We start from the raw sequence: 13,455 nt of genomic DNA on the forward strand, positions 1-13,455 counted from the left end.
TTATCATTTCATACAAGTTAATAGAAATTACATTATCTAAATACAATTCTTTATGATTGATGTTTTTTGATCAGGTTAGATTAGCACTTTTTAATGCAAAAATATTTTGTAATAGTCTTAAGAATTAAAAATTACCACATTACACAATGAATATAAAAAATTTAAAATGAAAAAATTTGAGAACATAAATTTTTAACAAGGAAAATCCTAAAATAGAAAACTCATCATCATTGCATCTGTAACTGAATGAAATAATCATTCTAAATTAATATAATTATTTGCTTCCTTTTTAGAAACATTATTAAAAATAATGCAGCTAATACTATAAAATATTTAAAGAGTTTAAATAATATAGCAGATAATCACAGGCACATTTATATATAATATGACATAAACTCTGCAAGTCGTTACCGATAATGACTATGAATTTTTTCATTGACGGGAAAAGAACGTAGTACACATGACCTACTAAATTTTTTTTTTATTGAACTTAACCCTACAAGTCCGATTGTGGAGTAGCGTTACAGCTGAATCAAAATGAGCGGTCATGATCAAACAGAAATCGAAAAACTATGAAAGGCTGAAAACAAAGATTCGTGTTTCAGTTGCATAAGGATGTAAATGGGTCTTAATTATATGTTTAAAAAGAGATTCAATAACTTTATTAGGAAAAAACTTACCCCAAAGGGATAAATAAAGTGGACAAAGGAGGTAAAATAAACACCAAGTATACAAGAATAATCAAGTAGGTATTAAGTATAAAAACTTTTAAACTAAGCATTTAAAAAATAATTTCCCTCCGTCATCTACTTATCTCTTCAAATTATAATCCTAAAACTTTTATTTTTAAAAATGTAAATACAATTTAAACTAGCTTGATGACTGAAGTGAAATTTATATTAACTATTGCAAAATTGTTTTTAAAACTATTTTTAGGATCATAAATTATTACTAAGAACAAAAAAAAAAAAGTGATTGTCTCAGCATTATAATCAAAACATCATAGTATGAAAATTTAAAAAATACTTCTATATTACAGTCAGGCAACATAGTTTGCTGGATTTATAATGTTTAAAAATAATATAGAAAACTTTCAACTAATGCATTATTCTAAATCACATCAAGAACCATAGACTCAGAAAGTTACATTTAGTGCACTTTACACACTGATGTTCAATATTTATAAACAATCACTATTATACTTGAACATGTACTATATATACTAATAGCAAAACTAAACCTTTATTACAAATTTTTAAGGATTTTAATTAGAGAATATATGAAAAATGGTACTAAAATAATAATAAACAAAAAAAATTGATTTTCCTTGTCGTAAAATTGAAACGCTTTTAAATCATATAAACGATTTAACCTTACTTCTAATAAAAAGTTCATAATAGCAGTCTCAAATGCTATTCTGACCTATATCGAACCCAGACTGGGTTAAAAATTGCGTCAACCTCTCTTCGCAGGTAATAATATCTTTATATTTTTGTAATTATCATACATTTAGTTCAAATATTATTAGGCCATCATCAAGAAAGCAAATAAAGTTTTCACACCTAAAAGCATTGATAATAGAAAACAATTATTCAAAACTAATTCAAACTGAAATACTTTTTAAAAAAATAATCAGAGCAGCTAATTGTGGATTATAAAATCGTGCTTTTCAAATATATTAACGGCAACATACCTAGACAGCATATGGGCTATTGTGGTAGGCAATTAAGAGCTAGACCTTATCTAAAGTATTACATTAAAATAAAAAGATAAGGGGGGGGAAAGCTAGAGATCAAATTTTAAGCCAGTTTTTTCCATGAAATTCTATTATCATAAATGTTTGGTTTATCGAGGTCATTAATTTTTTTTCTTTACTTAAATATAAAGAGAATGGTTATAAGAAGTTTCCAAACAAGCACTTTTCATAAAAACCCAATTTTCAAATTTTATCGATAATTAATCATCTACGAAATATTTTTAAACTATATGTAGTTTACTAATTTTGAATGAAATATTGTAGAGGTTTTGAAACGTTATCTTATTTTGCAAAATAATAATTATTTTAGGCATTCCCTCACTTTCAAATTATAATTTTAAAAAAACATGGCAACTAATTCTTTTTAGGAGGCAAAATAGAATGTTTCCAGACATATTTAAAATACAACATGCCTAATAAGCTTATCATATTAACAGGTAATTAAACATTACTTGAAACATATTGAAGTAGGTGATAAACAAAAACCACAAACTATACAACACCTTCAAAATTCATTTCAGTAAAATTCCATTAAATCTATGGGCATTAGTTTTTACACAAAGCAAATATTAAACAATTAGCTTTTCTACAACAAAAAAAGGAAAAGAAAAAGAAAGAAATTTTTTTTTGTCAACGTTATTCAACGAGAAAAAAAGTGTGAAGCATAATTTTTACTCAGAACCAAAATACTTAAGGAGATGAAGAAGATTAATGAAGATGTTCTTTTTTTCCTATGGTTACTTAAAATTTTTTACAAATTATGAAAGTGAAAAATTTTACCAAACAGTTCTCACAAACTATTTTACTTAGAGTTTTATGAATTTATCAACTATATACATTTATATAAATATAAACTAGCTAATTTTTTAATAAAACATTTTGTTTTACGTTTTTTCTTCTCTTTTTTTATTGTATCTCTATTTGCATAGTAATATTTTGTTCTACAATTTTACTTATTACTAACGTTTATTTTAATTTTATTATTTTTATTTCATTCATTCACTTATTTTTATTTACTAAATTTTAGTTCTATTTAGGAAAAATTTTTATGGTTAATTGACAAAATTTTGTTAAATTACACCCTTGTAACAAATAGTGTTTTTAAAATAATAATAAATTTAACAAATTATTAATAAATAGTTGAAAAATAAATCAAGCAGCATGGTGAAAAATAAATTAAATCAAACTTCTTTTTAATTTACCTTAATTTTTTAATATGACAACTTAAAAGTAATATTGTTCAAATAGCTTTCAAATAAAATCACTAAAATTTTTGCTTTCTAATTAAAACGCATTAAGGACTTAAAAAATCAAATATATATCATAAAAAATCTGCAATTAAGATTATTGCTAGCAATAACAACAAAAAAGCAAAACAAGCATACCTATATTTAATAAGTAATTTATATATATTTAAGTAAGTCTGCTGTTTAAGTTAAAAAAATAAGCATAATTCAGAAGTAATAGCATACTAGATCATCATGCATATCATTAGCAATAAAATATTAAATTCTTATGAAAGGCTCACAAGATTCATCGAAATGTTTATAATCACAACTCACTGCGAATTAAAATACACTTTACACATAAATAATGAACAAATATGAATAATGTAAACTACTGTCTAACAACAGAATATATACACATTTATAAAGCCCTCCTATAAATGAGAAACATGCCACATTAATGTTGCTTTCTATGTCACAGTTTTAAGATAAAAGAATCTCACACTGATTCCAAAACACTGAAATCTAAACACAATATATTTACATGTTCATGAAGCATTTCCTAAAAAAATTAGCATAATGTCTTTAATTTGAAGTCTTTTTTTTATTTTTAAATTATTAATGAACTTCTGATATGAGGCTAAATTATAATTTTAAGTTGATCATGCCTCACTCTCAGTAGGATTTGATTCTTCTCCTAACATTGGAACAATAAGATTGTCCTTAGACATCAAATTGTACTTGGTAACAAAGACTGTAAATCGACGGCACAAAAATGTTTCATTCTAAAAAAAAGAGATATAAAAATCAGATTAAAATCATAAAATGTAAATATTAAAATCATTTATTCAGAAATAAATAATGATAGATGGCTTACCTCAAATTCATCAAATACAGCTCTGTGATGAAAATATGCATGTGAAAATATTCTGTAAACCCTTCTACATACTGAACCTAACTTTGCTACAGATGATTCTTTTATACTTACACTGCAAAATTTTAACAAAAATTAGTCATTCTATACGTTAAAATATAATGTTAATCATACTGCAAAATCTGCATAGTCAGAGCTTTGAGTTAGAACAATGTGCTTAAAAGATCATAGACTATTTGAACAATCAATAAAAAACTATCGATTGACAAAAAAACTAAAAATCTGCAGTTTGCTGAACTAGCTGCTCAATAAGATAATTTATTCTCTACAAAATTAGTAACTAAGTTTGCCACCAGATGGTGTGTGTAGCTGAAAGGATAAACTATAAAAAATAACTATAATTTTGTTGCATGTCAGATCATTTAAAATGAAATATTCGCATGGTTTCTGACTATTTTGTCCTTAGACTGTAAAATTTTGTTGCTGCAAATGGCAGTTATTTTGAAAACATTATCAGTTTTTTCTTTGGTACTATTGACGAACTCCGTAACCATCCATTCATGTTCAGACGGTAGAGGAGAAGGGAGGAAGACACACAAATTATATAATATTGAGAAATAATACCTGTAATAAATTCAAATTTAAAAGAAAATTATGAAAATTAGTAAATTACTTTTAATTACAAATATAGAAATTTTAACATTAGCACACAATAACAGTTATAAAGTTAGTGAAAAATGCCTTTGCTGAAATAACTTTATAATCATCTTAAGAAAATTTAATAGCTTTGCTTAGAGTGATTGTTTTTTCCAATTCAATGTGCTATGTCCCCTCTTCCTTTACAAAAGACTGAAAAATCTGTTGTAAAATAAGTGCAAGGTGCATAATTCCCTTTTTAGAAAAAAATTTTCTTTTTCCAATGGCAGGCACTGAATTTGAATCTTTGCCTATACTATGCCAGAATTGTTGCTCATTTCGCGTTACCCAGTGGGCACCTGTGAACCAAAGTCACGGAGGCGAGAAACATTGCCCACGCCACACTGCCACAAACCCGTTTATAGGGTGGGGCACATTCACATATCATACACACACACAACAGAGGATAGCACAAAGAGAGAAAGAAACATCCATGCCCAGAGCGGGATTCGAACCCGCAGCCTATGGCTTCGCAGTCAGGCACGCTAACCGCTCGGCCACCTGGTCGGCCCTTTTTAGAAAATATTATAGATGAAAATTCTGCCGTATATGATAAGAGGTCAAATAATTCTAAACTTTCTTTTTCGCCATATCTGACGCTCCAAATCACAGCTTGTTAACACTTTTGTATGCTTGTTAACCCTTTTACTGAACTAATAACTAAATACCTTCCCTTCATGATGCTCATAATCTTTCAATAAATATTTTATCTTTTGAGAATGATTCTAGCAGCTGAGAATGATTCACACCACTTAGAGATCATTCTCACTGCATTTACTTACTCCCACACCTGAAAATTAAACAAATAAGATTTAACAAGTTTCATTTGTAGCGTGCATATGTAAGTAAATGACCTAAATGTGCCAGAAAAAGAATGAAATTGGGATGGAAATCCAGAGAGTTGACATGTCTGTGAAAGGAAGATAACTAAAATAACTTAGGCACAATAATAAAAACAAAGATCTGATTGAATTCTTTATAAGCTCTGTTTCAGATTAAAAATAATTAAGCTCCAAAATTGTTTTATAAAAAAAAAAGAGTTATTTTACGACACATTCAGATAAGTTTTTCAGTTTGTAATACCTAACCAATTGCATCAAAAAAATACTTGGACAATAAGTTACAACAAAAATGTTAATAGAACTTATTACTTTCAATAAAATAAAAAAAATTTAAAACTTACCGACTAGGGAAATATTTGTTACTATTAAGCAAACATGCAGCACCATCAAGTGTATGTCTTGTATAATCTATTGCAGGGCATTCTTTTGGAGTTTTATGAGCAGCACATAAAAATATCCACTGCTCTGTAGCGGTCATCTGTGTACATGTCTCAGAGTTGCATTCGTTCTAAAATTAACACAAATTTCCATCAAAAAAATAACCAAATCATAATAACATATTTTATCATATTCCATAATTTGATAAATAAAAATGCATCATATATAAATAACCTAAAATATTTTTTCCTGGCTGATCATCAAAATCAGCTGAATTTCAAATTCAACTAACTAAAAAATGAAATATTTAAAATTACCAGCAATTAAAATGGCAATTACATAACCATTAGATTAATTAGTGCTAAAACACATAAACTATCACTGGTAATTGATCAAAACAATTAGTACAAGTTTAGTAAAATATTCTCATGTAGCTCATAGAAACCTAAAATTTTTAAAACAAGCATTATCAGAAATTTATATTCAATTAAGAAAAAAAAAATGACAATTTTAAAAAAGAGAGAATTATTTTAAAATTGTACAAATTGAACTCACACTACTGCCATGTGAAATTTTTAAAAAATTGCATAAAAATTTTTTTTATTCTTATTTTTAAAAATTTCTTATTCTTACATAATGCTTGATTATACATATATATTCCCTTTTAAAAGTATATGCTTAAATTCATTATAATGAGAAAATTATTATGTTTTTTAATTTGTGTATGAATAGGAGAAATCTGGTTCAGCAAAATTTGAATAGCATTTTTTTCAAGCCGTGATTTCAACTAAACCTTAAAAGCTTGAGTTCATTATAATTAATAGTAAATGAAAAATCTGACACATAATAGAAAAGCCACAAATATAGGTAAAGTTAAATTTTAAATAAACTTGGTTCAAAATGAAAAAAAATATTGTATCTTAGTATCTCAATGTGAATATGAAGGGAAAAAACTTTTTATATTAACAGGGATGAGATTAGCCAGAAGGCAAAAAAGCTGAATTTCCACGATAATAAATTTTACGCAAGCGCAACCCTTTAATAATAAATTCCAGACAGTTTAAGGTAATAAATAATGTGTTGACATACAATTGCATAAATGATTACATTGCTACTTAACATTTAGTGAAAATAAAAATTACCAATTGAAAAAATAAAGCTGGAAATTATATTTTTCCTCAGTTCACATAAGAGACAATTATTACTTGAAAAACTACCTGGTTTAGCAAATTAAAACTACTGAGAATATACATTAATATTTCATTTCTTTTAATAAATACTGTTATGTGATTTATAGCAAATATATCAGTAATAATACTTTTTAAATTATATTGAAAAAAAAAACTTTAACAATGGGCCGAATCATTATGTTCATATTAATCTAACTAGAGCCCTTTGAAACATATCAATAACAGTGAAGTAGAAATATAAGTAAGTAACCTTAACATACAAAACCTTAATATAAGTAACCTTAACATACAAAAATTGCTATTTCAGTTAACAAAATTACATGACAATCAGCAACTGTTTAGATAATAGTTTTTTATTTGATAAGAATTTTGCCTTTTATAGCAAAAATAAAAGCAATTATAAATAAAATTTTGATGATGAGTTAATTAACTCTTTCCAAAAATTTTTTTTATTAAATCCCTTTTTAAGTGATTGCTTTTGTTTGCTATATTTAGTCGTTAGTCCATCTTCAAACATCTTGTGACAAATCCTATTTTTTCTTCTTTGCAAGCACAGAATGTAAGTTTTGAATATATTCCCTTCCAGTTTCTCTGATGTTGTAACACTTACATATACTAATAATCGTCGTTAGAAAAACAGTTACCTTTATAGTAACTAAGTAAAAAAAAAATTTACTTCTTACAAGAATCGAGATAGTTGATCTTAAAATTGTGTGAATATGAATAACAATTATGGATATTGAAATCACATGAATATGAAACTAGATAATACGATTTTGAAAATGAGGAAATACAAACTGGGATAAAGAATTTTTAAAACGCGTAAATACAAATCACGATTCATAATTTTTAGATCGCGTAAATACGAATCATGATGCGTAATTTTTAGATTGCATAAATAAGAATTATGATGCATAATTTTTAGAATGCGTGAATGCGAATCCCAATGCCTTATTTTAAAATCATGTATAAATACGAAAATCAATGTTTGATATTACAGAGATGCCAACTGCTCCGGACAAGCCAAAATAATTAAAAAAACGGTAAGTAACTACAAAGTAAATTTTGCAAATATTTCACTATTTTTGCTTGCTTTTTAAAAGGTATGGCATGACATAATTACTATAAAGTGGTGAATTCTAAAAGCCTACGAATTATTTAGAAATAGTGGTGGATAAAAATCTACTAAATTGAATTTTTTAAACCTAAAATCACAATTGATAAACTACCACTTTAAAATATAAATTTGCCTTCCGGAGCAAGTTGGCATCTATGATATTATAAACCGCATGAGCAAATCAAAACATTTATTTTAAACTTGCGTGAATATGAATCGCTACATAGGTTTTTAAAAAGGCGTAAATACGAATCACAATATCAGATTTTTAAATCTCGTAAATAAGAATCGCAACATACAATATTCAAGTCGCGTGAATAAGAATCGCAACACGCAAATATGAAAAGCTATGTTTGATATTAAAATCGTGTGAATAAGAATCGAGATATTAGCAGATTCCAGGCTTGGGACCTCTAAAAGGCTTGTCAGAAGCAGCGTCGTTTGAACTACGAAAATCGGATCTATCTGGAGGGCGGGTAAAAAATTCGGAAAATCTTATCTGCTGCGTGTAAAAGGGGAGAAAATAGCTAAAATAAGTAAAAATGAGAAAGGATTGGTAGCTATGTAGTTTGAATTTTCTGCTTCTTTTTTGAAAATCGGTGAATTTTCTGGAAAAAAAAAACAGAATACTTATTTTTTTAAAAAAGTGAAATTTTTAGAAAAATCAAAATTTTTGATTAAAAAAAAACTGAAATTCAAGTGATAAAAGTAAAAAAAGCGGAAATCCGCTGAAAAGCGGAAAAATCTCATCCCTGAATTAAAAAGTTATGAATATTAAAATTACAAATTTATTCCATTCACCAGCCCTCAATGTCGCATTGTGATTTTCATTAGAATATATATATATAAAAAAGTTTTCTACAAATTTGTTAGAAATATATAAACAAGTCTAAAAATACTGCTGGCATAAATTTTACTTAATTTTAACCTACTTAGAAAAATTTCTAAGATTTTTAACTGCACCTGAGAGTGGAGAAGATGATATTCCAGTTGGCTAAGCCATTGATGTTGGAAAAACATTTTTAGTATTTTAAGTGGCTGTCTTTATCTGAAAGATTAAATTAAAGCCAATTTTTCTTTTACTATCTTTTTTAAAAACTTATTAAAATTACTTATAAACTTAACAAAGTATTCAATTTTCAATCCTCTTATACTTTGCATAAATGTTCTTACCTGTAATTTGACAGCTAAGCCATTTAGTTCCATACAGAATTGTCTGGAAAATTAAAACAAAATTAAAAAAATATAGTCAAAAACTCCAGCAACACTGAAGATTTAAAATTCAAAAATTCTTCATTAATCACCATTAAAATGGGGAGAGTGTTGTACCTTGGAAGGTTGACAATTTGAATAGCAACAGCAGTATCCCAAACATTTAATTAATATCTTGATCAAAACAAGAATATTTTATCTCTATTAGGTATATTTTTTCCCAGTTCCAATTTCATTTTCTAAACTCAAATTTATTAAACTATTTGACTGATTTCTGTTCCTTTTCAGTAATAAAAAATATTTTAATAGTTAAAACAGTTAGATTAACAAACGTTTTGATTTCATTTAGAACATGTGGGGATTATGTTTTGGAACAATGAACCATGATTATTAGAGATGTACAAGGGTTCCAACTCTTTTATCAAAGCAAAAATTAAGGTCTTTTAATGACTTTTCTTGAAAAAATGAAGGACCTTAAAAATAGTATAATAATTGTTTATTATCAATTATACATATACCCACAATAACAGTACCAATTATGTATTTATCATTTGTTAAAAAAATTATAATGCAAGTACTGATATAATTGTTTATATTACCAGGGCTTGCCAAAGTAGGTTCAGGCAACTTAGGCAAACCCGGGTGTGCAAACTTGATTTTCTTTATATATTTGAATATATATTTGTTGATATATGTTGTTGAACATACATTGTTACAGATTTGAATTAGATATTTGTTACACGAATTGCATCTCCCAAATATTCAATGTGTAGCTTGAGTCAATGAATGACCTATAATCGAATGAAAGACAAAATAAAATATGAAGTTTCAAACAAATTGATCAATCTGAAACAAACTAACCAAAAAATTCTATTTTAACTACTAATTCACAGTCTTAAAAGCATAAAAATATTTTATAGTTTACTTTTTTTTAAAATGAAGATGCAAAGTTTAAATAAGAATAAATACCTGAGATGTTCATACTTCCAGACCCCTTCATCTTGGCCGTCGGGAGGTGTCAATATCTCATTGACATTCGCAGGATCTTTACGAATAGTTTGTTGAATAAACTGTCGAGAAAGTATCGAAACTTTGCTTAATTTATAAAGAATACATTTAGGAAGAAAAAAAATAGTAGTTATCTAACTTTTAAACTAAGTAGTGATTGCAAAATCATAAAATGAGGAAATTTAAATTGCATTTTATTAAATTATCTTAAAAGTAAATATGCATGTAAATTAACTACATTAAAAAAATTATGAATAATTAAAAAAATAGCTCAAAATAGTATTTTTAAAAATTATAATACATATATATATATATTGATTTAAGAATTTTTTTCCAAAACAAAAATATATATTAATAATATAGGAATTGAAAGTTATAGATTGAGCTTCTCAAAATTGTCAAATAATATATATCAACTAATTCAAAATGCATAATAAACAGAAAATCAAAATACCTGTTGTACTGCCAATGTACTATCCATTTCTTCAAAAGGTTCTTCAGGCCAGTTACAAAAATTCTATGAAAAGATGAGAACAGAATTTTAATTATTAAAAGACAAAAGCAGCATTCAATAGTTCTAAAAAAAACTTAAATAGCCTAAGCATAATAAATAAATTATCGTATTTATTAGGTAGGAACCATAAATAAACTACAAATAAGGAAAAAGTTTAAAAACACATAATAAATTTAAATTCAAAATATTCAATAACAGAAACTAATTAAATGCAAAATCAAAAAGTCAAGCTGTTAACTAGTGAAATCTAAAAATATTTCTTTTTCCATCATTAGTTGCCACTGGCTATTAGTTACCCCTTTTACAGTTTCAACTTTTATCAAATCACCTAATAGACTAAATTTTACAAGACTATATGCATATAATAAGTATTCTGCAAGATAGTTACTCCACTTGATAACAAAGGATAGAATTGCAGACATTAACTTAATTAAATATTGAGGAAAAGCGTATAATTAATAACACATATAAGCAAAATATTAAATACTTAATAAATCATAGTTTTGCAAGAAATACAATTTTATACTAAAATTTCTTTTCATCTAAGAGATTTTAAGAATTCTACATTTATGATCGTTACAAAATGAAGAAATAATCTCTGGCAATTTTAGTAAAGTTATGAAATTAGCCACTGATATAAATATTGTTATAGATGTTATTTTAAGTTAAATGATATTGAAAATCATATAATGAGTATACAATTACTATGCATAGATTCACAGATGCATAAATATCACATTATACCATTGCTCCCAACCATTGTCATTTTCAAAATCAAGTAAGATTAGAAATCTTATCAAATAAAGATTTACTAATTATAATAAATAATTATTATTTTATTAAATATTCACCTAATTTATTTTTTAATTTTTAAATCAGCATGATTGGCACCTATGTTACCTCATAAATACTGCAATGAAGCAAAGAGACAGATTTATAAACAGTTTTATTAAAATTAAAGAGATTTTACGATCCCTAACATTTTTTATTTTTTTTAGTTTCTTTACTTTAAATTTTAACCCTTAATTTTTAAATTTGAACAATATTATAAATAAATGTCCATTTAAGTTTAATCTTTAATCAATGTTTCTTTCTTGCCAACTATTTATTTTAAGTAGCCCATCCTTGTTATTATTCTAAGAAGACAATTATGCATTTTTTATGTTTACCTTGTCCAAACCTTGACCATTTGAGTTTAATCTTTAATCAATGTTTGCTTCTTGCCAATTATTTATTTTAAGTAGCCCATCCTTGTTATTATTCTAAGATGACAATTATGCATTTTTTATGTTGTATTTGTAGTTGTTTTAAAAATATAAGTTAATTTATTTTAATTAATAATTTATTTCAAAAAAATCTATAGAAATAAGAACAAAAAATAAATAATAGTTGAGTCTTATACTATTAATGCTAAAAGAAAGCAAAATAAAGATACTGTCATCTGGATACCTGGTCAATGTAAAATTCTTTGCATTCCTAGATAGAATGAGTGAAGTGAACAAATTTTCTAACAAAAAGTAAAGAGGTTTTAAATAAATTCTTACATAAATTTAGGTAAAACATATAGTCATTATAAACTTAAAATTAAATTACTCTCAAAGTAGAAAGAACAAAGGCAGCAAAATTCAAAATAAAATAAAGGTTTGCATAAAAGGCAAAGGCAACAAAATTTCGATAAATTCTTGCATTTTTTTCAGCACAAAACACTCCAGAGATTTTAAAAAAAATAATAATAATTAATTTTTTCTTTAAATAGTTATTTTATGACTGGATAGACATAAGAATTTCCAAATATCGCAGCATCAAGTGTACCAATGGGATAGAAATTATAAAATCAGTATATTTGTTTAAAAAATATTTGCAAGAAAGTTTTGAAAAAATTTATCTGATAGCCATTACTCTTGTAAATTTTAAAATAACAATAACAATACTGTGTTCATTTTTATATAATATAGGAAAAGATATATATATATTTATACATTATTAAGTAATATATCCTGTTATGCTAACAAATGTTATTAAATATCTATAAAAATAAAACAGGTGGCTAAAATAAATAAATGCTGACCAGTAAGAAATGTTCTATGATATCCAACAAGAAGTATTGCATACAATATTTTTAAATATAGGTTGCCACGATAAGATTCTGGAAAATTGACACACTTTATTGTCTAAACTGTCATGTTCCCCTTCCAAAAAAAAAAAACTATATTAAGTCAATACTATCAACTCTGTTCAAGCATCAATATTTTTTAATTTAATGGTTCTTTCTTCTATAGTTCCCTATTCAAATTATTCCAGGATATTTCCGTATTTTGATTTGTCACGCCAACTACAATCGCCAAAGCAACAAATTGCTTTTAAACCAGAAAATTTTTGAAACAGAAACATGTAGAGGTTTGCCTGGGTGTGGCAACGAGCTGGTCCCTTTATGTGATGTTTTTTTTATTTTATTTTTTTTTATAGTTTCTCGCAGCACAGAAGTTACCCAAGACATGGCGATTACTCTGACTAAGATCACAATATGAAAAAATTCCCCTTGTTCAGGGTTGGGTTTTTGACGTCAAAAAGTGGTTTTTGACATGACAAGGGTATAATACTGGTTTAAACCGTCAAAAATGTCAAAAACTGAAGTTTGCCAA

General features: G+C 26.2%; 1 protein-coding gene across 1 annotated transcript in view; it reads right to left on the reverse strand.

Annotated features, from left to right (window-relative positions):
* Positions 1-2,943: 2,943 nt before the first annotated feature.
* The window catches only part of LOC107454959 (MOB kinase activator 4), a 12,797-nt gene continuing 2,285 nt past the window's right edge, over positions 2,944-13,455 (reverse strand). Inside the window, exons 2-7 of the mRNA XM_016072327.3 lie at positions 10,754-10,816; positions 10,261-10,361; positions 9,253-9,295; positions 5,736-5,902; positions 3,860-3,971; positions 2,944-3,767 (exon numbers count right to left, since the gene is read on the reverse strand). Of these exons, the coding sequence (XP_015927813.1) occupies positions 3,645-3,767; positions 3,860-3,971; positions 5,736-5,902; positions 9,253-9,295; positions 10,261-10,361; positions 10,754-10,816 (609 nt within the window). The 3' untranslated portion in view covers positions 2,944-3,644. The remainder of the gene's footprint in view (positions 3,768-3,859; positions 3,972-5,735; positions 5,903-9,252; positions 9,296-10,260; positions 10,362-10,753; positions 10,817-13,455) is intronic.

Source organism: Parasteatoda tepidariorum, chromosome 2 (assembly GCF_043381705.1).
Source record: "Parasteatoda tepidariorum isolate YZ-2023 chromosome 2, CAS_Ptep_4.0, whole genome shotgun sequence".
Classification (NCBI taxonomy): Eukaryota; Metazoa; Arthropoda; class Arachnida; order Araneae; family Theridiidae; genus Parasteatoda; species Parasteatoda tepidariorum.